The 27,462-nt window shown below is 33.2% G+C and overlaps 1 protein-coding gene across 4 annotated transcripts in view; it reads right to left on the bottom strand.

Moving 5' to 3' along the window:
• Nucleotides 1-27,462, bottom strand: part of LOC126734406 (ras-related and estrogen-regulated growth inhibitor) — a 130,567-nt gene that overhangs the window by 7,054 nt on the left and 96,051 nt on the right. For all 4 annotated transcript variants that reach the window (XM_050438029.1, XM_050438030.1, XM_050438031.1 and 1 more), the window contains 2 exons: nucleotides 5,350-5,539; nucleotides 4,500-4,641 (listed from right to left, as the gene is read on the bottom strand). In XM_050438029.1, the coding sequence (XP_050293986.1) occupies nucleotides 4,500-4,641; nucleotides 5,350-5,539 (332 nt within the window). The remainder of the gene's footprint in view (nucleotides 1-4,499; nucleotides 4,642-5,349; nucleotides 5,540-27,462) is intronic.

The following is a 27,462-nucleotide window of genomic DNA, read 5'->3' as shown; positions in this document are numbered from 1 at the left end:
CTCGTATCTAGAAAAAATATGGGTACAAATGTTTCAAGTATTCAAAAACTCAGGAAATATTTCCTACAGACCAGTGGCGAAGAATGGAATTTTGTGAAATCATGATGGAAAAGGCAAATGAAAACGAATATTTTTTAAAAAATTTTTTATTTTCTGATGAATCTTCTTTTCCATTACATGGCAAACACAATCCTTCCATTGTTCGTTATTGATCTCAGGAAAACGAGCACAGAAGTTTTCAGTTTCGTACCCAGTATCCTCAGAAATTGAATGTTTGGGCAGGTATTTTGGGCGACAATGTTATAGGGCCATTTTTTATTGATGGCACTTTAAACGCCCAAAAGTACCTTGAGTTGCTGCAAAACCAAGTTCTTCCTGCCATTCAAATCCTACCTGATGTAGACCTGGGATCGGTTTATTTTCAGCAAGATGGCTTTTTATTTGTGGGGTTACCTTAAGCAGACCATTTACAAGCATGAATTTAGTAGGCCAACAAATTTAGAGGAGTTGCGAAATAAAATTGTCGAAGGTGCCAATTCCATTTTACCTGAAACTCTTTTGGAGGTGCGAAATAGCTTTTACGATAGGTTATGTTTTTGTTTACCGAAAGAAGGCGATTTATTTGAGCCTTTTATTTAAAAAATGATATGTTGTTAAGTTTGTTTATTAGAGTTTTATTTCTGATTTTTTATTATATTTTTATCAGAGTTGATATTTTATTTTTTATTAGAATAACGCTTTAATTTTCATTGTCAAAACACAGCATATGAAAGATTTTAAGATTACAATTCTATGCGGGTTTTACACATTGTCATGACTGTAAAACCCGCATTAGAATAAATATTTTAAAAATGCCTGGATTTTCGCGTAATATTTGGGGACATTTTGTCGCCAAACGACGCAGCTCCCACGAAAGTCAGATGTTTACTAATCCCGTTCTCGGGCCGGCCGGGGCGGTGCTCTGTCGCAGGCACTCATACATGCGCGACGTTGCAAAATTTCGCCTCCATGCGGTTTTCTATAAGTAACGAACGAAAACACGATCTGTATACATAAGAGACCTTTCAGCGGTACCAATTGATACTGTATCTGTAGAAAGCTTTGAGCAATTTTGGGTGATGGTCAGAGTGGGAGGATAAATGTTGCTATTGGTAATGTTTACCGTCTGCCTAAAACAAATTTATTAGATGATATCATGGCATTTGAACCGTTTATTGCTGCAGTTATTCTTCTGTGTGATAAGTTAGTGTGTATGGGTGATATGAACGTCGATTTTTTGGCTTGTAATAGTTCTACTAGTACTCTTAAAATCTTTTTAAATTCCTTTTCAACGCGACTCTCTAAAACTTATTGTAGTTTGCTTGATTATTTTATTCTGTCTAATGTTAATATGATGCACGGTGATATCAAACATCGTGATATGCATGAGTTAACAGACCACCAGCTTATATCGTGTGAACTCTTATGTAGAATACCTAGCAGGAAGCCTAAATTTGTTATATTAAGAAGTCTTAAATATTTTGATTATTTAATTGTCACGCACCTATTTAAAAGGTATGTGTGGCAAAACCAAAGGCACCATGGTTTACGGATGTATTCAAAATTATGAAAAGGGAGCGAAATAAAACATTATCTAAATATAAGCGAACAAAAAAACTAGATTGGCACGCTTATAAAGAAATCAGGAACTATTTTACAAATGCTGTTCGAAAAGAGAAAAAGGCCTATTTACAATTTGTAGCGCGAAATAATAGTAGTAAAGATACATGGAAAGCTCTAGATGATCTTAATATTTATGGCAAACAAAAACACTATGTAACAATACCAAATCATTTAAGGCATTATAATTGATTCTAAGTTACGATTTCGCAGCCAATTGGCAAGGGTCTTTCAAAGGTCGTATATGTCATTGCGGAATTTGTACAAAAGTAAAGATATACTCGAACTGATATGCTGCCATTGAGAAAGGTTTTGTGCGAAACATTGGTTCTCTCTCATACTGCTTATTGTAATTTTGTGTATGGCCCAGTCCTAGATCCTGGAAGTGAGTTAAATATGCAGGATCGAGAGACGGTACACTTCGCATGCTTTCTTCTTAGAATCTTCTCTTGTTTAGCGCCTGAATATCTTAGAGATTGTTTAACTTTTAGATTCTTCACCCATGATCGTATCACACGTCAATTTACCCTTTTAAATATACCAAAACATCGCACAGCTATGTTCCGACGTAGCTTTTCGTTGCTTGCTTTAAAAGTATATAACAATTTGTTGTATAATAAACTTCAAAATTGTAGTTTGTCAAGTTTTAAGAAAAATATAAAAGGGTTTATGCTGAGTCAATATAATTCTATACCAAGGTTGTGAAGTTTTAAATATATTTGGATTAAATTTTGTGAATTTCTCATTATCATATTTATTTTTAATTCCTTCTTCCAACTAGACCTCTTCTAGAAATAATAATTAATGGTTTTCTCCAAAAAACGGCACACTAGAACTTCCACGCCTGTTGACCTGAAGACCACTTCTAACATGCTGCGAATCATTGTCCAGTCTAGGTTATCTAGTCCACATGCAAGAGTTTGGGAAATGCTAAGCTTCTCAGATCCTCAGCAAATAACCTTTTCTTTAGAGAATATAAAGCGTCCTAAATATCCTTATATGTTGGCTTCTGGTAGGATGCGTCTTTGGTAACATCGACACAGCTCTGTTTTTCTTCGAACTTACTACAGAAAACTTCAGATATTTCTCCAGACATTTGTCAATCGTTAACTAGTCAATGTGCCAAAGCATACTCAACTGAACCAGTAGACAAGTCTTGCCGCACTTCACAGGTCACTGCTGATTCTGGTTGGATTTTCCATAGTTCAGCGTTTTCGTGGTTTCCATATTAAGGAGCCAGTTGGTAAAGTGAATGACTCGAGCTTTCGATAACTTTTGTATTCTGTAAAGAACATCATTGATGGCCTGCAGCACTTTGTATGGTCCATCCCAGGATGTTTGAAGTTTCGGTGACAGACTCATCCGTCTCTTAGGGTCAAAGATCCAAACCAAGTCACCCATCTATTAGAAAAAACTCGATCCTTTCTTTAAAAACATCAATACTAAGCTCGATAAGCAAAAGTACATAAAGAAAACGTTAACGATATCCATAGTACAAGGAATGTTTCAAGGCCGATTAACAGCTCATCCTCAATCTCGGCCACTATTATAGAATGTGGTTTTTCCTAAGGTGAAAGTGAGGTCTGTTTCACCATAGACAAATTTGCTCAATGATCCGCCGCTGTTCCTACACGATATTTTGATTGCCGAATCTTAGCTGCAGATTTTACTATGTCAAGTCTTATCGTCGTCTATCAGGACTAATTATTTTTGTCGCACCCGTATCAAGCACAGTGAAAACGGTTCCATCAGCACACGCGTCGACGAAAACACTGTTGGGTGGAACTAGTACATTATGGACACTGTTCTTATGTGAAGTGCTTGGCCACATTTACAACACTCCAACTTCTACCTCCTCCATTAAGCTCCCTAATAATATACTTAACCGACTTCTCAAAGTCTTCCTCTCCTGCAATCATTTTCCGGACAGGATCCTGGCCTTTGTTCGTATTCTTGGCGGCTTCGATTTCAAGTGTCCGTGTTTATGCATCTACCATTTTAGGTGAATGTGCTAGTAGTAAGGTATGCCTTATTTCACCATCGCTGTGTCTATCCAAGAATGTTTAAACTTCCAGACGTTTCATGATCCTTTCCCGGATTAATATTCCTTGAAGTGGTACAATCAAATTGAAACGCTCGAAGTGCATCAGCCCAACATTCTGTATTGCCACATGCTACGTTCTTGCTGTTCACTGCTAAAGCTCTACAGAGCAATTCATCGATAATGTTGACGTCCAATAATTTTTTCAACTTCCTGGATCCTGTCCTGTAATAGTAAGAGAATCCGCAAATCCAGTGACAAATATTTATCCAGAATTTCTTTTTTTAATGATTTTCTGTTCTCCACTTACTTCTTTTTAAATTTGCGTTATTTTCCAAAACCTTTGCATGCAATCTGGCATAATTATCTTTTAGCATTTTCCCACGTTAATTTTTAAAGTGGTAAGTGTGACAGAATTTTCTTGCACTTAAACTAAAAACGATCACTTACTAAAATTCGAAATATTTATTTTCACGATATTTTCAGAAGACTCGCTTACTTCGAGAGGTCGTGCAATGGACCACTTGTGTCATTCCGGCATCACAAAAAATCAACTGGTTTCTCCGTTTTTATATTATCGTTACGGTATAACTAACATAGAATTATGACAGATGACCTAAGTAGTCGAGCCGTCAAATATTACTCATTTCTAAAATAATACTTACACTCAAACCCATTTATTTGTTCTAGTACGAAGTATTTTTACAAAAAATATATTTAAATAAAAAATCTAACATAGGAATTTTAGAATTGCTTCTAAAACTTCGACTTCGACCATTGCAAGACTAATATAACTTACCTCCACCTCCATGGCCTCTGAAGATGACTATCAGTACAGGCTCTTTCTCGAAACGGAGTAGATTCAATAGGACTAGAAGTATTACTTTCTTTTGACTCTGATTCGTTTTTTTCCTCTAATTCTCCCTCTGTCCATCTACGTCCTAGATCAAAGGTAATAACTAAGACTTAATAAGTAATGCCTTTAAGTACATTAACTTTTTTTAAAGTTGATAAGCATTTTTTTTTAATTGTACATTAAATTGACAAATACTGACATTTTTTATTATATTTTTTGCACAAAAGATTTTTAATAGCTGATTTTCCAATCTCTTTTCGGTTCACAGAATTTAAACATAAAGGGTATTTTATTTAGACCGTCTATAATACCTCATATCTCAGCAAGGAAATATCCAAGAGCCTTAGAAGAAAAATTGGCAAATAAAAATGACTAAAAGAAATTACTGGAAATAATTTTTAGGAGTCTAATTAAGCCTCTAATAAACGTAATTTTTAAACATCCTCATGAAAATTACAAAAAAGCAAGCATTTAAGTAATGAAATTATTGCTCCGTCACATTGATTTCCGTGATTACCTAATTTACCTGCTAAAAAACGTAATTTAAAAAACTTTCCTTTTTTTAATTTTTCTCTCGTAAAATTTAAATTTGAAAATATAAATACAAAAAATTTAATTTAAAAACCTCATTACTTTCAGAGTTATAGTAAAAAGAAAAAACCAGAAAAATTACAAGAATCAGAAAAATTATTAGCGATTGATCAAGGATGCTTGTGATTAAATGTTTCTATTAGAGCTCGTATTTCTTACTCTATCTTATAATATTATTTGCTAAATATATTAAACAATTTACCTAATAATCCTGCAGGTCTACAGTTGTTAGATGGCAACAAAGTGCTTGGAGAAATGGGGTTAGAGCAAAGAAGACGTGCTGAGTTATCTGGACTTTCCGGATCTTTGTCACTTCCTGATCGTCGTATTTTACTGGGATTTTTACTTAACACACGCCAGAATCGGCAGGTATCTCGAAAAACATTCCAAACCTAAAAAAAATAATTTGGACAGAAAAACTCTAGAAACAGAAATTTAAGGAAGAAAAGGACCAACATTCAAGTTTTGATCTATAATAATTATACCCTTTATATTATTTATATATTAGAGAAAGATATAATTCAGATAATAATTTTTAATATTGACGAAAGCTCAATTGCAAAAGAGGAATTGAGCTAAGTATGAAATAATTTTAATTCAAAATTCAACGTTGTGCAATAATAAAAGTATCGAAAAATAAATTGGGAATTTTAGTATGATATTTAAAGTTATTTATGTATTTATTAAATATATTTTTCACTGTTGGATATAGTTTCAAGTTAACTACCAACGTCGTGCAAAAGAGGTATGTTAATGCGGTCTTATCGCACCCAGTTGGTTGCAAGGATCATTGCTATAGAGAAATTCGATTCGCGATTTGATAAAGATCTTGCCTGATACTTTATGAAATTGAGTTGTGACTAAAAGTATTAAATTATTCAGAAGAAAAGTATTGATTGCAGTATTCAGAAGGGGTGCTTTGCGTTTCGAAGAATAAGATTTTCCGAATATGCATGCATCATAGTCGCAAATGAGATTGCCAGGCATTACACCGTTTATTAAATTCTACTATACCCCCAAAGAGTTTTATATTATATCGTTATAGTAATGACTTAAATGGAAAAAATAAGTTTTTCAAATCGAAATATCCTTTTTTAAACTACGTTACATATTTCCGTTTTTGCATTAAAAAATAAGGCTGTGATTTCTTTTGGCTAAAATTTTAATTATATTATTTTTCATTATTAAATTTTAAAGCGATTTTACTTGCAGAGTTAATAATTTAATTCTAGGTAATATTTTTTGACACATCTGCCGAAAAAAATTAAAGCATAAAAATTAAAAAAACTATCATAAAAAAATTAACCTTAAAAACCTTTAAAATTAACCTTGCTCATACAGCTGTGCGCAAAGATTATCCAGAATAAAATTGTTTATTTTAATCAAAGGGTTAACCAAACACAAGCGTGTCCTACCCTCTGCTTTGAGTGCTTTCATTTCCGCACAAAATATATACATAGGTTCAGAAATGTTGCTTTACCCTCAATTTCCAAAATTTTCTTTTCTCGGCACAAATAGTTTAGAAACTTATTAAGTGATTAGTTTTAATTAAGACAATTGAGAAAAAAATTAACATTTTGCAAAAATAAATTTTATTAGTCTTAAGGTGTTTTTTTAATGTAGGTTTTTTTTTTAATACAAATTAAAATTACCAGATAGTTTTTTTAAATAAAGGTACTGGAAAACTGTTTAATTTTATACATTATTACTTCTAGGGTTTATGCAAGCTTGGAGACGCTTGCCTACTATCTATGAGATTGGACATATGTTGTTGAGTAATATTGTGCCATTCTTCGCGAGCAGCATAAACAGGGTCCGTTACAGTAGCCCCCCCCCCAGTTGTTTAAGAGCATTAATTTTTTAGCACCCTATAGCTCTCACCTAGCACTACCTAGCACCCAACTTACAGAGCTAGCACCACACTTCCCAGCGAATTATAGAATATTTTCACCGGGGGGGCTAATGTAACGCGAACCCCCCCGTTTGTGTTATTTCCCCAAAATTTTAGCACCCGATAGCCCTTACCTAGCACTACCTAGCACCCAACTTAGAACGCTAGCATCACCTCCCCTAGCCAATTACAGAACATTTTTACCGGGGGGGGCTAATGTAACGCGAGCCCCCCCCCCCGTTTGTGTTATTTCCACAAAATTTTAGCACCCGATAGCCCTCAACTAGGCACCAAATTCTTTTTGGGCTACCGGACCTCCTGGTCTGGATTGAGAGGGAGGCCATGGCGGCGCATAAGAGGATAAAGGATAGCGGAGGGTGGTGCATGTTCACTTAGAACAACGCCATATGACTATTGCTCTCAAGATGTGTAAGAACATACCAATTCTGACATCCAGATGCACTACTAGATGCACTAGAAAGTGGCAAACTGAGGTTAAAGAAGGAGGTTCAAGTCGAAATCCCGACAAGGGAAGAATGGTCGGCGAACCAAATAAAAGAGCCAAGTGGTTTCCAGGCTTGGTACACAGATGGATCATGGATAAAAAGTACCAATTCAGCCGGAGTGTACAGGATGGATACGAACACAGGGAAATCCTTCTTGCTAGGAAAACACACCACAGTTTTCCAAGCGGAGGTGTTTGCTATACTCGAGGTAGCAAACAAACAAGAGGCATTGAAAGATAACGGGGGGATTTGCATCTACTCCGATAGTCAAGCTGCCCTCAAGGCGATTCAGAACCCCAGGGCCAGCTTAGCGCTAGCCAGGAATGCAGAGATGCTTTGGAAAGGTTGCAGCACACAGGGGAGTGAGACTGAGGTGGGTTCCAGGACACCAAGGTGCCGAGGGCAATGAGTGGGCCGACGAACTGGCAAGACAAGGTTCCGTTAACCCCTTCGTAGGCACTTAATAATTGGGCCTGGAAAAAAAACAAGAAGGAATTGGAGAAGAACAGAAGGATGTAGACAGGCTAAGGAAATGATACCAGACCATGACGGCTCTAAAGCAAGGCGACTGCTAACAAAGACCCGAGAAAGACTTGGTGGGAATCCTGACCAGACACAACAGTCTAAAAAGGCATCTACACCTTCTTGGTACAAGAGAAAGCCCACTCTGTCCGAATTGCGGCACAGGGGAGGAAACTTCATACCACATATCTGCAATAGGTGGAGTCGCCTGAGAAGGAAAACTCTCGGAGCAACAACACTCCAAGGTGAAGATCTTAAAGATCTGGACTGGGATAACGTGCAAGCCTTTATTAAAAGGACGGGCCAATTCAGTGAAGACCGTGCATTGGGAGTGGAGGCGTAGGGGTGGGTGATTCTGGGGTTGGCGAAAAGGGTCTCTTCAGACTTACTTGCCGAGCTCTAGCTCCCTCACCCTTACTACTACTACTACTACTACTAGAATATAAAGCATTACAGTAAATTTTGAACCCACTAAATTCCAAATAGCATAAAATTACCTGCCTCATCAGCCACCACAAGTGGAAAATCAGGGAACTGGTAAGCCATTTTTATTATCTCTGTAATATAGTGATATATGATCTTGCCGTGGTGTCACTTGAGATTTTATAGATTTCTATAAAATATCAATTTTTATCTTTACATTCTTTTTGATAGTTTATGATTTTAGACTGAATCTACATAATAAAAATATGCCAGCCTTAAAATAAACAGCATGTACTTGAATATTTCACACTTGAATGTCCATCACTTTTTACAGGATTTAATGAGCTTTCTACGATTCTAACCGAAAATGAATATGATATATTAATTATAATAGAAACTTGGTTGAACCCAAACTGTGATGCCAATTTACTTAGTATTCCAGGATATAATTTCATTTATAAGGATAGAGCTTGACGTGGAGGTGGCGTTGGGGCATATGTTAAAGAGGGATTGAACACCGAGGTCATTAATTTTACTTTTTATACTACTGCCGAACTTGAGCATATTTTCTTAAAAGTTTTCCTACCTAACATGAAAATTATTGTAGGATGTTTCTATCGCCCTCCACGCTTAAATATTAATAATATATTGGTCGACTTGGAACATATAATAAACGAGCTTTTCCTTTATTTTGATATTATGATTTTGACAGGAGATTTAAACGTCGACTTTTTAAATCTGCATAACTGTACTGGATACTCTTAACACCTATGGCCTCGAACAAATTATCAATGAACCTACTCGAATTACTAATACCTCTAGCACCTTAATTGACCCGATTTTTATTAACAATAAAGACATCGTCGGCCAATGCGGCACACTACCCTCTAATGGAATAAGGGATCATAACCTTGTTTTTGTCAAAATATCTCTTAAATTTATAAAGCCTCCTCCGCGTTTCTTTCACTATAAGACTTTTGAAGATTTTAACCTAAATGCTTTTAAAAACAATTTACAAAACATACCATGGCACAGAATTTTTTGTGAAAGAAGCATATAAAAAAAATTAATATCTTTAATGATCTTATTATTTTACTTTTTGATAAACATGTTTTAATTCGGAGGGTAAGAGCAACAAAACCTAGGGTTCGTTGGCTTACCAGAGATATTCGTGAATTGCAAAGATTAAGAGATAAAGACTAAAACGGAAACTATTTACAATTATTATGAGACTTTAAGAAATCATACATTATCTTGTATTAGAAAAGAAAAAAGAAATCACATATTAAATATTTCTAAACTTAATAATCCTTACTTGCATGAGGCATAAAATAAAGACTGTTACTAATTACTAAACTGGTTTATTCCAAAAGAAAAGACACCAAAAAGTGTCCCAACACGAACCGTACATGTAAACTAAAACTACTAAGAGAGACCCGACGTTAACCTCACATTTTGTACAAAACATTTGTGTCATTAAAAATAACTTTTCAGTACTAGTAGCGTTATCTCTTGAATAGTATACTAAACTTAACACACTAGCAAACTGCAATATTATTTACCATTTTATTCTAACACCCCCCCTTAATGGTAAATCCCTTATTCTAACCCTAACATATTCCTAAACTTACAAAATAAATAATTTCCAAGTGGTTTTGTCATAACATCAGCTAACTGCAGATTACTAGGTATATATTTAATGTTGACAACCCCACAGTTTACCTTTTCTCTAACAAAATGAAATTTAATGTCTATATGTTTTAAACGTTTATGAAATTCAGGGTTTTTAGTAAGTTTAATCGCGCCCTGATTATCTTTATAGATAATTACACAAACAAAGCCGTTTAGGATCTTAAAATCATTTAAAATATTTCTTAACCAGCACGCTTCACTTACAGCTAACGCTAATGAGACATACTCTGCCTCAGTCGATGAAAGAGCCACGTTACACTGCTTTCGCGACGACCATGAAACCGCAGTAACTGCACAGTTAAAAATTCTAAAGACATAACCTGAAGTTGATTTTCTGTCCAGTTTATCACCGGCCCAATCCGCGTCCGCGTACCCAACAACGATGTCACTTTTATCAGTCACTGATTTCCTTTTATATACTAAACTATAATCTAAAGTACCCTGAATGTATCGCATTACCCTTTTAAGCGCCTGATATAAATCTAAAGAAGCACAAGATTGATATCTACTTAAGACACTTATACAAAGACATAAGTCAGGTCTTGTGCAAAGCATAGCGTACATTATCGACCCTATTAACATTCTACATTTATGTTCAATTTCTGTACTCTCAGGACAATCTCTTTTTAAAACATCATGGCTAAAATTCAAGTCCATGGGAGTTTTACAAGGCTTGCATTCTTGCATACCAAAATTTTTAAGAACGCCTCGTAAATATTTACTTTGATTTAAAAACATTTTGCCCTCAAGAACATCATGATTCACCTTAATTCCTAAAAAGTTACTAAGGCTACCCAAATCCTTCATTTCAAAACTCTCTTTTAACCTGCATTTAACATTTTCAATTTCATTAAAATCATTTCCCGATAATAAAAGATCATCCACGTATATTAGCAAAAATACTTTAGACTTTTCAGTAATTTTAGTGTATAAACAGTATTCAAATTCAGATCTCTTGAAATTTAAAGCCAACGTAAAATTATGAAACTTTAAGTTCCAATTTTTCGGAGAACTCTTTAAACCATATAAAGACTTTTTAAGTTTGCAAATTTTTCCCTCATTATCTTTAAATTCCTTTGGTAATTCTATAAATACATCATCATTGATATCCCCAAAAAGGAAAGCACTGCAAACATCTAACTGAAAAATTTGCATCCTATACTCATTACACATAGCTAGAAACACTCTTATGGAGTTTAACTTAGCAACAGGACTATAAATGTTATCTAAAGACATGCCTTCAGTTTGTTGAAAACCCTTAGCAACAAGTCTCGCCTTATACCTCACAATATATCCAGCATCGTCTTCTTTGCTTGTAAACACCCACCTGCACTGGATAGTCTTTTTGCCAGCACTGTCTTGAACCACATGCCACGTACTGTTCTTCTCCAAGGACTTGATTTCCTTGTCTATAGCTCTGGCCCACTCTGCAGCATCACTTCCACCCATGGCTGCCTCATATGTGACAGGTTCACCCTCAACAATACAAGCTACAGCGCCTAGTATGTAGTCATTGGTCAGACCCTGTGGTGGACGAATCCCTGTCCTCAAGTTATATCTGCCTTGCCCATCTCTGACTCGCTCTCGCTGCACCTCACTGTCTCCCTCTTCAGTAATTGAGTCCTCGGTTGAGTCATACTCTGAATTTTCAAGCTCAAATTTAGCTACTTCAGGTTCTTGACCACCATTTTCCTGAGGCTCCTCTTCAACATCACTATATGGAACTTCTAACATAGGGGGAATGGGTAACTCACTAGTAGGGATCTTGGTTGGTGTTTCTTTGACATTTATAGAAAGATCTGGTAAAAAGATTACATCTCTGTAAATTTCAACTTTTTTTCTATGAGGAAAAAATATTCTGAAGCCCTTAACATCATGGCAATACCCAACAAATATACCAACTTCATTCTTAGCATCCCACTTTAATCTTTTCACCTTTGGAACATGAACAGACACTCGACTACCAAAAATGTGAAATTTTGACAGCTAAAATAATATAGGACATATTGTAGATGATGCACATTTTCCTAAAGCCAGTGTTGATGCCATTGTTCAGACAGAACCCTTTGAAGTAAATGAGCCAAAGCAGCCGTTACTAAAAGGTCAGATATTTATTTAAATCAAAATACCTATAATATACTAATACGTATATTATAGGTATTTTTTTTATCGTAAGTCGTTATGTTTTTGTAACATACCAAAATAGAAATATTGCGCCTTAAAAATCCATCGTAGATTTGATTATAAACGGCATAAATTAGTTAAGTTTTTCATATAAATTGAATACATAATATTGAATATATAATCTAAATTAGCAAAATTAGTTGCAGGAACCCAAACGTCAGTAAAACTTTCAGCAGATACGCCAAGAAAAGTTTTACTTAAGGAGACAGTAAAAACGCTAAAAAAACTACCCACACTTGCAACAGAAGCCTTGAAACAGAAATTATTGCTGAATAAGGATTTAAAAGGACGCAGGTATACCAATGAATTTAAACAATGCTCCAAGTGTGTTTTTTCTGGGTCCAAAAGCTTACAAAAAAATGTCCACAGTTTATCCTCTACCGTCAAAATCTACATTAAACCGTTTTACGCAACAATGAGTAATTAATCCAGGTTTTAACCAGTTTGTTTTTAAAGTAATTGCATGTAGAGTAAAATTGTTGCAGGAAAAAAGAAAGAGACTGTATTTTATGCATGGACGAAATATCTTTAAAATCTCACTTTTTTTATGATATTTCTAAAGACAGAATTGTAGGGTTTGGTTTAGGGTCATATAAAAATGCAGGAAGTGCATTAACGATAATGGCAAAGGGAATTGCTAGCAATTGGAAACAATCCATTGCCTATTTTCTTATAATACATCTGCACCTGTTAATCATTTAAAATCATATTTTATTTAAAACTGTCCGAAGGATATGCAAAACCGGTTTAAATAGTTTTGGGGATCAGGGTACTAATCTTCAAAAACTAGCTAAAAGTTTTTTAAAAGTGACAATAGATAATCCCACATTCTTTGTTGACGATGAAAATTTAAAACTAGTTTATTTATTTGATGTTCCTCACTTAGTCAAGTCGACAAGAAATAATTTTTTTCAACACATTCTTTGTTTAAATGAAGGAGAAACAAGTAAAAAATATTTAGAAATGATGTATAATATTGACAAAAAGCAGTTCAAAATGGCCCATTAATTAACAAACGACCACATTTATCCTAATAAATTTCAAAAAATTAAGGTAAAGTTAGCTCCGCAAGTATTTAGCCGCTCTGTAACGGTAGCTATACATACTTATATTGAATTTAACGCCTGGCCAAAAGAAGCAACTATAACAGCCAATTTTATATTGAAAATGAATAATCTATTTGACTTATTAAACTTTAATAACTTACAAGATTTTCAAGCTTTCATGGAAACTGAAAAACAAAAAACGTTATTGCAAGATATGGACAACCTTTTTAAAAACTTAAAAGTAAGAAGTTTTGAAGGAAAAAATATGACAAATAGGACAAAATTTATTTCTAGGTGGCGACTTACAATAAGATCAATTTTGATTCTTTAGGAAATGTTACAAAAAAAGTTATAGAAAATTATTTACACGCAATCTCAATCAAGCTTCTCGAGCACTTCTTTGGTGAAATTAGAAATTGTTGTGTAAATTGAAAGAATCCTACTCCTATTCAATTCTGTCGATCCTTTAAAAAGATTTTTGCATTAGGATATTTAGATAATGTCGAAACAGCTAATTGTATAGATGATGGCCCTATTAAATTTAAATCCCAATTTTATTAAAAGATGCAATAATATATGCAATTATTCTCCCACTAAATATATTCCTCTTCGAGTTTTCACCAACGACTATGTAAGTTTAAAAAGCACAGAAGGAAATGCTTTAGTAAATGTAGCTGGATATTTATTTAAAAAATGTCTCTCACGTCACTTTTGTGATATATGCAACTGAGTCAAATGTTATTCTATTGTAAATTAAAAGCATATGAAAATAACACCTTATTTGGTGATCTAACCACACCTCCAAAAGACATTATTGAGTATATAATAAAATTAGAAAGTATTTTTATCATTGAATATCAGCGCAAGAAGCAATTGGCTATAATCTTAAAAAGCTATTTTCTAACATTACCTTTAAGCATCCCTGTAATGAATTTCCCATTGACTATTTTTTAAGTTTATACATAAGGGTGCGTAATTATTATACATTGAAATTTATAAATGCCGATATTAAAAAAGAAAAATCTAAAAAAAAAGGAAAGATTTTTATGTAAGCAAGCTTAACATATTAAAACATTTGTAAATACTCGAAGTACTTATGTATCATACTAAATAATTATTTTATATAAGTTGATGTGTTTCGTATTTAGGTTAAAAAATATGTTAAGAATAAAGTTATTATATCAATAAAATGGTCAGCCTCTCCGTCCATTTATAATGTACCTACTTATTTTAATAAAACTTTAACCAGTCTTTGTAATTATTATCTTTGTTTCATTTACAATAATAACCTATATACCTAGTTTTATATCCCACAATCCCAAATATGTTCCCATTCTAAAATGATTTGGTTGAGTGAGAATAGTAGCTTGCTAGACTTCGCCCTTTAAGTTCACACAAACTTTTTCTTTGTTTCCATTGTACTTAAGTAACTTATTTCTTTGTAACTTATAAAGGTTAATAAAAGTCGTTCTTATTTTATTTATTTATTATTTATATTTCGATATAATCGACTATGATGTTATTTTATTTAGGGTAATTTCACACCAAGATCTGCTATCGTCAGATTGATATAAGTTCTGTCAACCCAAATACAATTGTAACTTTTTCAGTCCAAGAGATGACTCGTACTGTCTGGTTTTTTACACTTCTTTCTTAATCTCTGTGCACAATACTTAAAAGTTAATATTCAAAGATACAGTTCGACTTAAAGATCGAGATAAATTTTAGGTAGAACGAACTTAAAATATGTATATTAAACATTTTAACCAAACCAAGGATGATTTACATTTCTTTACTTTATGATTTTATAAAACTACAAATTACAAAAGTAATAAAACCATAAGCTTTTGAAATATAGAGCTCAGCTGGCTACTTACGTGAAAAACATTCGCAATCGAAATTTCATTTACAACATATACACGTATAGCTTGAGTGTTGGGGCGTAAAATCTCGTATTTAGTAAACTATTAATGATCTTGTTGATAGCAACGTTTCCTGAGTATATATAAATATGTTTTCATTGCCTTTGAAAAGGTTTTTTGTTTAATTTACACTATACAATTGTTTGTGTCCTGTTTTTTATGACTTATTTGAAGCATAAATCATCGATATTTTTAGTTAAATTAAATACTACATTAATATACAGTGCAGCTCTTAATTGTCCCCCCCTCTTCTTATGTGTTGAATGCGTTTATATAAAATTTGGCATACATCATTAACAACTTAGGTTGTTATATACAATTTTTTAAAAAAATAAAATTTTGAAAGGCTACCATTTTGCTTTGCAAGTAAAGACTTAATATTCTAGGACCATAAAGCCTTCAGTGGAAGCTTTCAAATGATGTATCCTATAGCCCCCCTTTCTCTTTAATTTTATTTTTTCAAAATGAGTTAAGGAGCTGAAGGACCCAAAAGTAATATTTGGGTTGCTAATGATGTGTGCCAAATTTAAATTTTATATATAAACGCATTTAAAAGATAAGGGAGGGAGGGGACAATTAAGAGCTGCATTGTATAGTAACTATTGGTAATTTGAATAATTTGGTAATTTAAGTTCCTGCATTACCTTCTATTAAAAGTGTTAACTTTTATTGTCTTTCATTCAAAGAAGAGCATATTTTAAATGCAAAAACGAAATATACTAGTCGAGTGAAATCTAGAGGAAGACATCTTGATGTACCATAATTGCATACATTATAAAAAACTTATTTTATATCTGTACTTAAAGATGATTATCGACAAGAATTAAAAAATTATCTAAACAAATATACTAGGTATTACAAAATATGTGCAAAAATAAGACTTTTTTCCTATAAATATGTGTCCGAAAATGCGCCCCCTCAGAGCCAGTCCGCGAAAATTGCTTAAAAAAACTCTGCTATTTGGGACAGTCACGACAGTTGTCCATCAAATCTTCCCAACATTTTAAACTGTATGTTTGTAGTATACCCTGTATATTAAACAACATAAAAAGTTATTGTTAACAAATATTCACAGGAATGTAAAATGCAAATACTCCGCTCCTTTAGTTGATCTTGAAACTGAAAATAGTCGCTTTGAACAGTTTTTTGTTGCAAACATCGTTACCGTGGGGCTAAAAAGAGGGCAATTTTATTAAATAGTTTAACTCAGGAAGCATATATTTTGCTGAAAAATTTATGCATACCAATAAAACATTCTGAAGCTCAATACAAAGACCTTGTTCATCATTTAACCAGCTACTATGCAGGAAAAACTATTGTTTTTGCCGAGCCATGTAAGTTTTACTGAGCTTAAGTCTCTTAATAAGGGTGTGCAGAACTGGGCAGTAAGAATTCGAAGTTTAAGTATTAAATGTGAATTTGTGAATCAGTAAAAAAATATCTTACGTGATCCATTTATTTGTGGAATGGATCCAAGCAAGATTCTGGAGAGAGATTTTGATGAGGCGCTTAGAGGTGGCAATAACGGTTGAAACCAGTCTTATGAATCCTAGTTCGGACATGCAAAATTCTATGGTGAAACAAAAATCGCCGAAAGTTTTTCGAATTCAGGGACATGATGAAGGCTGTAATAGTGGATGAAAACCTGAACAGAATCAACTGCACCGTGGCAAGAACTGTGGTCGATCATCAACTATCAACATTGGATCCCTGACTCCAGGAATAATTAAAACTCCTACTGATATTTGCTCCATCTGTCGTACCGGTAAACATTCTGAACATAAATAATTTTATAAAAATTCTAAGAAGTATTGTAGGATATGTCGTATTAAAGCCCATAATACAATACAATGTAAAATCGAAATGTAAATTGTGTAGACTGTAGATATTCAAAATTCAGACGGATTAAATGTTGATATAAATTTACATGAATTTCCAATCTACAGGGTGTTTCAGAACTATGGGATCAAACTTCTGGGGGTTGTTCAGTGCAACAGAAAAATCCATTTGAGTATAGGAACTTATGTCCGGAAATGCGTCACTGCGCCACTACGGCTCTAAGACGCGTTAAAATTTATAAAAAACATTAATTACCTAAATAGGATCTGCTGCATTTATTTTTACCTTTTGTACATGATACCATAACAACAATTGTTTAAAATCAACGCTTATCAATGTCAATTCTCAATGTCATGTTTAAAAATTTTATAGCCTACAATTTTTAAACATTTATTGCTAATGGAAAACTTTACCAATCAAGTATTGGCGGATATGCATTTGGCATACGGAGCAACAAACTGCAATGCACGAGCAGCATCGCGGTTGTATCATGAACGTTATCCCGAACGACAGCATCCTGGATACAAAAAGTTTACTGGGCTCGCTGAGACAGGCATGTTTAAGTCCAAGATGCATGATACTGGTGTTGCTCGAACAATAAGAACGGTCAAATTTGAAGAAGTTTACCACTTCCAGAAATTTCAAGGTATGACTGCAGCCGATTATCATCCTAGAGTTCAATTTTATCGATGGCTTCTGGATCACATCATTGCACAACCAAATTTTTTACGATATGTTTTGTGAACCGATGAAGCCTCTTTCACAAGAGACGGTATTTTTAATAGTAGGAATAGCCATGTTTGGGACGAAGAAAATCCTTATGCAATTTTTCCAAGAAAACATCAGAATCGTTGGTCTGTCAACGTATGGGCAGGCATTGTAGATGATTTTTTAATTGGGCCATATCTTCTACCGGAACGATTAACAGGACCTATTTATCTGTGTTTCTTGGAGGAAGTTCTCCTAGAACTCCTTGAAAATGTTCCACTAAACGTTAGACAGCAAATGTGGTTTCAGCATGATGCGGCGCCGGCTCACTTTGCTGTATAAGTACGCGAGTATTTGGCTCAGCGGTTTGGGCACCGTTGGATTGCCAGAGGTGGAGCAATTTCTTGGCCTCCTTGGTCACCCGATTTAACGTCGCTCGATTTTTTCTTGTGGGGAGATGTAAAGTCTTTAGTCTACGAAACTCCAGTAGAATCAGAGCTAGACTTAATTGGACGAATAACAGCAGCATTTGAAATCATTCAAAACGAGGATCAAATTTTTAGTGTAGTGCGCCGACATCATGTGCGGCGTTTAAATCGGTGTATTGAGGTTGGAGGAAGACATTTTGAACAATTGCTGTGATGGTATTATATACAAAAGGTAAAAATAAATGCATCAGATCCTATTTAGATAATTAATATTTTTTCTAAATTTAAACGCGTCTTGGGACCGTAGTGGCGTAGTGACACATTTCCGGACATGGGTTCCTATACTCAAATGGATTCTACTGTTGCACTAAACAACCCCTAGAATTTTGATCCCATAGTTCTGAAACACCCTTTATACTATTAGTTCTAGATGAAACTTCATCAAATCCGATTAATTAACATTGTTTTAAATGAAAAGATATTTAATTTTGAATTAGATTTAGGTGCTGCCATTCTTTGTATACCTTTTCTAAGTATAAAATTTATTGTTTTAATATATCATTAAACAATAGCTGTTTTGTTTAATGTTAATGGGTCTTTGATAAGTTTTACAGCAGGCAAGATTTTCCCAATTGGCCAAGTTGATTTGTCGGCTGGCTATAATGATTTTGAGATTTTGTGTTATACAAGAAAGCAGTGTTGCCTTGCTGGGACGTGATTTTATTTCAAAATTTCATAATTTTGAATTTTAAATTGACTGAAAGATACTCAAATGTGTTATCAAGCGGCTGCTTTAATAAATTTAAACAAAAGTTGTATTTAAAAGAAAGTGCCAGTTCCAAAATTCTGTAAACCAAGACCATTGTCTTATGCACTATAGTTGAGTTGGAGCTTGATCGATTGGTCCAGGCTGAAATAATTACCCCTATTCAACATTGCGAATGGGGTACACTCATAGTACCTGTTTTAAAAGAGGATGGGTCAGTACGCATTTGTGGGTATTATAAAATTATCCGAAATCTATTTTTAATACCTGATGATATTTGTGTTAAATTAAGCGGGGGTAAAACATTTTTAAAAATCGATCTTAGCTCAACATATCAGCAAATAGTATTAGAATTAATTTCGGCAAAATTAACGACTAATGCATAATGGACCAGCTCTTTAGAAATGTTAAAGGGTGACAGCTTTCTGCGACGATATTTTAATAACCGGGAAAAATAAAAATACACATATTAAAAATCTAGCGATTGTTTTAAAAATATTATCGGATCTATATCTATGGTCTTACGGTAAGGGTTGATAAATATATGTCTTTTTCGGAATCTGTTTCTTATTTAGGATTTGATATAAGTACTAGCGGATTGCATAAATCAAAAAGAAAATTAGTCGTTATAAAACAAATACCGATACCAACCAATATATCTTAATTAAAAGCTTTTATCGACTCAATTAATTACCATAACAGATTTATTCTTAATCTTCCTACAATTTTAAACTCGCTGTATAATTTAAGAAAGGGAGACACTGTATGGAATTGGAGTAATGAATGCCAGTTAGCTTTGAAAAAGTAAAAGATATTTAACAGCGGATGCTTCTGATTACGGTGTGGGGGCGGTTTTGTCTTATACGTTCGAAAATGGCGTAGAACGACCTATTTGTTTTGCCTGAAGAACATTTGATGATCAGCAAAAACGTCGGAGTCAGATGGACAAAGAAGCATTTACCATTATTTTTGTATATTTATTATTTTTTTTAATTTTGTATTATTATTTTTGTTTATTTTGTATTTTTAATAAAGCACTTGTTTCTATTTTCGGCCCAAAAAAAGAAATCCAGTGATGGCAGCATATAGACTGCAAAGATATGCGTGTTTTTAAGTACCTAGATTTAATTTTGCAGTAAAATATGTAAAATCGGGTAAGAATATTCCAGATTTTCTGTCGCGATTGCCGGTCGGCATTCCAGATATAAATACCGATAATTTGGATAGTTCACAAATAATTTATTTAAATGAGTGTCCAGATATTTATTGAAGACGCTATTAAGATAAAATTTTGTTCAAAGTTTATACTTTTGTCCTATCAGGATTCTAGAAAGCGGGATGACATTTCAATTGGAAATAAGGCTCAATAATATAAGTTATAAAAAGTCATAATTCCCAAACATTTTCAAAATTCAGTTTTACAAATGTTTCATAATTCACATAGGGGCATAGTAAAAATGAAGTCGTTAGCATGATCATATATATGGTGGCCAAATTTAAATAAGGATATCTAAAATCTACCTAAATACTGTTCTGTATTGATTTTTTGAGACCGATTAAGGAAAAATATTACCTATTATTAAAATATAAAAAAAATTAGATGCATTTTCAATGTGTCTGGACGTTGCTGTTCTATCAAGCATAACATCTACCCAAACTATCGATAAATTAAGAGGGCTTTTCTCAAAATATGGATTACCGCGAGTGTAATCAGGTGTGCTCTAATAATCGTACTATGTATTTATGGCTCAGGAATTTAATCAATTTTTAAAAGATAATGGTATTAGGAAAATTACTTCTCCTATTATCATGCAGCTTTTAATAGCAGTGCAGAAAACAGCGTCCAGAATGTAAAAATTAAATTTAAACAATAATCAAATAAATTTTTATCGCGCTATTGATAGATGATTTTGATGATATATAGAATATACCCATAGAATGATATACAGAACATTGTTCAATTGGGGAAACACCTTTAAAACTGTTTTTAGAAAGAAAAATTCGCTCTAGGTTTGATTTGATAAATCCTTGTAATATTCATAGCCACCTAAAAATACTTCTGTTATTCATAAAAACATAAAGAAAGCACAAAATAAAAATTAGAAGTATTTTAAGGGGGAAAGGAATGAAAAATTTAGCATAGGTCAGCGTGTGTCATGTCACCAAAATATTAGGTAAAAATGTATATTTCTAAAATTTTCTTCTAAAATTTCGGAAGTATTCCTTACAACCTGTAAGGCATTAATGATGCGCTGATAAAGAACCTCGATTATAAGCATCATTCAACTATCCAATTCAAATATCAACAACAAAAAACAATCTTTAACGATATCGAAATGACAACAAATTAAAACACTAAAATCCGTTTAAAAAACTGCGGCAAATTTATGACAAATAATAATTGAACTTGACAAGATGTCATGTATTAGGTCAATTGAAAAATAATTGAAGAACGCCTTAAAATGCAGCCTCCTATTCAAGAAATCAAAGCCTTCTATGCTATTTCTATTAATTAAATGCGTTTATTTATATGATTTAATTCACCGATTTAAAAAATAATCATCTCAAATTTTTGGGAAAAAAAATCTTACTTCAAAAGTGGTTGTTCCCAACAACGTACTATTTAAAAGAAATAAAGGAGATGCCAAAATTACTGGTTTGGACATTTTAAATAGGCGTTTAAAAAATTAAAGTCATAAAATGCAAAGAAAACTATTTTTCTGTGACTATTTAATTAAAAATTAAAACTTACAACGGATTCATGACACCCCATTTTAAATTTACACAGAAAGTAGCAAATGCAGTACCATTGTTCTCGAAATATTATTTTCTATCGAAATACGTAAAAATATACCAAGTGTCTCATTTAAAATAACAAATTTCTGTGTGTGTGTCCCTCTCAGTTAAGCAGGAAGTGACGAAAAACAACTAAATATGTCAAAAGATGCTCTTATAACAATTCCATCAATATATTAAATTTCATTTGTTTATCTTGAAGAATAAAATAGTTATTAAGTGTTCCCTTTTTCCTGTGTTACTCGAGTTACGGGTACCAACCCGCCACCTTATGCCGACCCTGCATACTTTATTTAGAAATAGCTTAGTTTGTATTGTCATCATTTTTAGAACCTATAAATATAATGTAATAGACAAGAGCAATAATAATTATTATAGTAATCGATGTAGTCATTATCTATCAATCAAGTTAGTTGTAAGTTAGTTAGTCCCTGTTCTCAATAAATTTGTTTTTTTAAAAAAAGCAAATGCTGGTTGTTGTCCTATAACTGGCGCAGTCGGTAGTTCGGTCTTCCCAATATTGGACAAAAATCGCCATATTTGGGTCCGTTTCTACGGTTTGAAGACCACTACAATCCCTGGAAGCTGAAAGAAGACCTGCAGAAATCTTCAAAGAACAAGAATCATCGGAAGTACCTGCAGCAATCCAATTGAAGCAACCACCCGTTCAGCACCGGATTGAGAACAACTATAGTTTAGGTCCTGGGAATACAAAAATCGATTCCTTTAGGAACTTAGGCTAAGAGACAAATGGAAATTTTGGCAAGAACCTTACTGTAAGTGAACATTTTTCCTTACCATTATTTTTAAATCCTTTTGGTGATATATTTTTACATTTATTTTCGAGTATTTTGGTACATTTTAATATTTACTAAGGTGTATTTAATTTTATTTGAGTGCAATTTTAATTGAAGTTTTTACCATTTATTTTTATTTCTTTATAAAAAGACGCTTTCCCTTTTTATAACCTTTATTTTTACAATTTTTACAGTTAATAATTGTAAATTTTACTAGATTTTTGAATTTCTTTTATGTCTGAACATGAAATAAGAGAACTCAATGAGTTCATACATTTTTTGCAAACCGTTTCTCACGAAGAACTAAGACCTTTACCTTTAATTACTATCGAAAAAAAGAAAATGAGTCAAATAGATATTGGTATGTTAAGATATCAAACTGACAATATCCCTACTTTTGATGGCAATCCAAGACAACTCAATAGATTTATCACTGCTTGTGAGCATGTACTTCAAAACTTTCAAGATGCCACTAATTTAAATAATCCGATAAATTTAGCTTTAATTTATACAATTTTAATGAAACTGAGAGGTCGTGCAGCCGATTTCATATGCTCTAACTCAGATTTAAATTCATGGTTATTAATTAAAGACGCATTTTTAATAGCTTTTTCAGATCAGCGTAGTATTAAATGTTTGATACAAGATTAAATTTTATTAAAAATACGTAGAAATGAAAATCTTGTTCAATTTGGTATGGGAGTGCAAGATGCGCGTTCACTCTTATTTTTAAAACTCAATACTTCCGTTGCAGTATTGAGTTTGAAATTTACCACCTCGAAATTTCCCACATTCTTCCAGGCATCAACCCCAACAACAACCATATACGAATATTTCAACCTCTAATTTTCCATATAGAAATGCTCCTCAACCGACCTCATTACCTCAAAATATTTTCAGATCTAATGTACCACAAGGTATTAGATCAATTCCCCAAAATTTGAATCGTTCAAATTTTCCTCAAGGCCCTGTCCATCTAGGCAATAACTTCCAAAATACATCTCGTACTGACTTTATTTCACAACCCCACCTTTTTAGAAGTAGTAACAGCTCTACTCTCTTTCTACCCCCAAGTAGACCAAATGATTTTAATCCCCGAGCAAGCTCTATTATTCGAAGAAATCAACCTAAGCCTATGAATTTAAGTTCTGGCAACACTATTATCTATAATAATTTGGAATCCGCTTACCCCGAATATTCAGAAAATAATTACTACAATCCTGATAATTATTCCAATGACCCCTATATTAATTTGGATAACAATTATTCCGATTATGACAGTGAAATTTTGTCGCCACATGCACAATTAACTGGTGCATTCCCAGAAATTCAATACGATAAACCTCATGATAGTTCATCACACCATCAAAGTCATCTACCTCATAGTTCCGATGAACCCTACAATAAATCTGAACAGCAAAATTTTCACGAAACCACAAACAACGAACCCGTAACATAATATACCTTAACAATATCAGATCAGATTTACCGTACGTTTACATCCCAGAAATACAAGCATATTTTTATTTGACACTGGAAGCTCGAGAAGTTTGATGAGTCCGCAACTAGCATACAAATGTTTCAGGAATCACATTTCAAATGAGATATTTAATATATAGACGGCAGACGCCAATTCCTTTCACGATGAAGTTGGTAACGTCCCTATTTTTAAAATATTACAAAATACACAAATTTTATTTATTTAGCTTCTCTCAAAAATATGATGGATTGATTGGTACTGATCTTTTAAAACAACTAAACGCTAAAATTGACCTAAAAAATAGTAAACTTTCTACACAAAACTCTAACATTCCAATAATTTTCGGAAATTCAAAAGAAATAACCAATAATAATTCCAACAATTTTTTTCAAAACTTTTCTATAATCATTTCACCAAGATCGCAAGAAGTTATTAAACTACCTGTAACTATTGAATCTGGTTTAGGAATTTTTGATTACATAAATTTCGAAAATGGAGTAGAAATTCCAAAAGCATTAGTAAACATTTCTTACTTTTACGCTTATATTATGGTCACTAATTCTAACGAGACTCCCGTCGAAATCAACATAAATAAATCTTCAATTTCGTGTTTGTGACCCAATATCTTCAATATTGCGGAGGGTTGTTGGGTGGGGTCAGAAATAAAACAGAAACCTGTTTACCTAAATGTCGACGTTTCGACTTATATTAAGTCATCCTCAGGACACTGAAATGGATTCAAGTAATTACAGAGATAAAACAAAGTAATTTCAAGTACATAAAAAACACTATTAAAATAAATGTTCTTTAAGTTACAAAAATTAAAACAACAAAAACCACGACATAGTTAAAATTACATTCAGGTACAATCCGTTAAAAAAAAATTTTATAAAAAAAAAACAGTATAAAATTATTTTTTTTTTATATAAATTACACCTCTTACCTAAGTCTAGGTTTCTTAAGCTATAATTAAAACACATTTATAATAGGAGCGTAGAATTATTTTTAACATGAGTTAAATTGTAGGTGTTATTGTGGGCAAACTAGAATCAACAATAAGCCAAGAAACAAATGTTTTTATTCTTCCGAGCGTTTATTTATTTAATTTTTATGATTCAATGTTATGTTGATAAGTTAAGGATTAGTAGATAAGGAAGATGTATGTACCTATACGTTCAAAATCAGAAACTTAATTTGTTAATACACTGTGTGATCTAAATTTGGGACATACACTCTTTGACAAAAATAAATTTTATGCTTTAGTTTTATCTTTTTGGTAGTAATTTAATTAAATTATAGTAACTTACATTTAGATCATCGGTGTCTTGTTTTTTATTAATGCCTTCTTTATACTTTTTTATATTAACCATTTCTAGTAGAATTCTTTTTTTATAATTTGATTCTCTGCCAATGATCCGAGTGCTGTTAAAACCAAATTGGTGTTGTTGATTGAAGGAGTGTTCTGCTAGAGCAGTCTTCCCAGATGCTGCGTAGTTCGTTGGTTTTACGCTTCTTTCGTGTTCGCTAATTCTGGTTTTTAAGTACCTGCCCGTTTGACCCACATACAGACCTTGACAATCAGAACAGGGTATTTTATAAACCACGCCACTTTGTAACTCATTTGGTGTTTTATCTTTGAGTTTTGAGAAGTATTTGTTGATGGTATTTTCATTTTTGAACGCTATTCTGACTTCATCATCAGAAACAACTCCTGATAGCCTTTCAGACAAACCTTTGACATAAGGAATTTTTGCAAATTTATGGTTTTGGTTTTCTTTGACTTTAATAAGTATAGGGTTGTTGTTTAGGATTTTGTTTAATAGTTTATGAGGAAAATTGTTTTTTAGTAAAATATCTTTAATTTTGTTAACATTTTTTTTATGAAAACTGGAGTGAGATAAGGTTATTGCGCTATTGATAAGGCCATTCTTAACTACCAATCAAATCACTCATTTAAACAAAAATTAAACATAATTAGCAACCTAAAATCCCGCGCAATAGCCTTATCTCACTCCAGTTTTCATTAAAAAAATCACACCCTCCACCTTTCAGAGAGTGATGGATAACATCCTTCGTGGCCTCCAAAACGAAATCTGTGTAGTTTATCTCGATAACATAATAATATTTAGCACATCCCTTGAAGAACATCTTTCTCGTCTAAAACAAGTTTTTTCACGACTTCGTGAATCGAATTTTAAAGTTCAAATGGACAAATGCGAGTTTCTCAGGAAAGAAGTCCAATATCTCGGACATCTCAGACAGCTTGCTTAAAAAAAGATTCAAAAGTAGTTCATTCTCCTGAATTTATCCGATCTTTCGAGCATTGTAAACAACTGCTAATTAATGCCCCTATCCTTCAGTACCCCGATTTCGAAAAAGCATTCATCCTTACCACCGATGCAAGTAATTTTGCAATAGGAGCCGTTTTTTCACAAGGCAACGTCCGAAATGACAAACCTGTAGCTTATGCCAGCCGCAGACTTAAAGATAGTGAATCCAGATATTCTACTATTGAGAAAGAACTTTTAGCAATAGTTTGGGCATGTAAATACTTCCGCCCTTATCTCTATGGAAAGAAATTTAAAATTTATAGCGATCATCGTCCTCTTGTTTGGCTTTTTAGTTTAAAAGAACCAAATAGTAAACTTATCAGATGGCGCCTCAAGCTTGAAAAGTTTGATTACGAAATAATCTATAAAATACTAAACTCAAAACACCAATGCCAATGCCCTTTCCAGAATTCAAATAAACGCTTTAGAAAACGAAAGCATCATTAACAATCCAGGCGAAGTCAACAACGACATTTTAGATTTTTTGCGTAATATGGTTGAATATCCCCTCGAAAATCAAGATACAATTTATTCCCGCCCTTATCTACCTGAATCGCAATACTTTAACCTGCAACCATCGACAAGCACCAACTATAACCCCAACCCGACCATAAACCATAATGAAAACGAACAACGAAAGTCCCCAAAAATTAAAATATTGCAAGATATTTTAATAAAACCAGCTAACAATAACACGAATTTAGAAGTCATAGACAATACCCCAACTTTGGCAACACCGCATTCATGCAGTGACCCTGATAATCTTAGTGAAGGAATTAAAATACTAGATGACATAATAAATAACCAACCACACCAGATGATCATCTCTAGATATTCCATAAACAAATTTGATGTTATACACGATAAGTTCGAACATCTAAAACTTAAAAAAATCTTAAACTTAGTAAAAATCCCTGAATCAAACGACCAACTAATATTTGATTTACTAAAAACCTACACCACCGGAAATAAAACCTTTTATCTA

Source organism: Anthonomus grandis, chromosome 3 (assembly GCF_022605725.1).
Source record: "Anthonomus grandis grandis chromosome 3, icAntGran1.3, whole genome shotgun sequence".
Classification (NCBI taxonomy): domain Eukaryota; kingdom Metazoa; phylum Arthropoda; class Insecta; order Coleoptera; family Curculionidae; genus Anthonomus; species Anthonomus grandis.
Note: the sequence above shows the minus strand (reverse complement) of the source record. Positions and strands in the feature narration are given on the sequence as shown.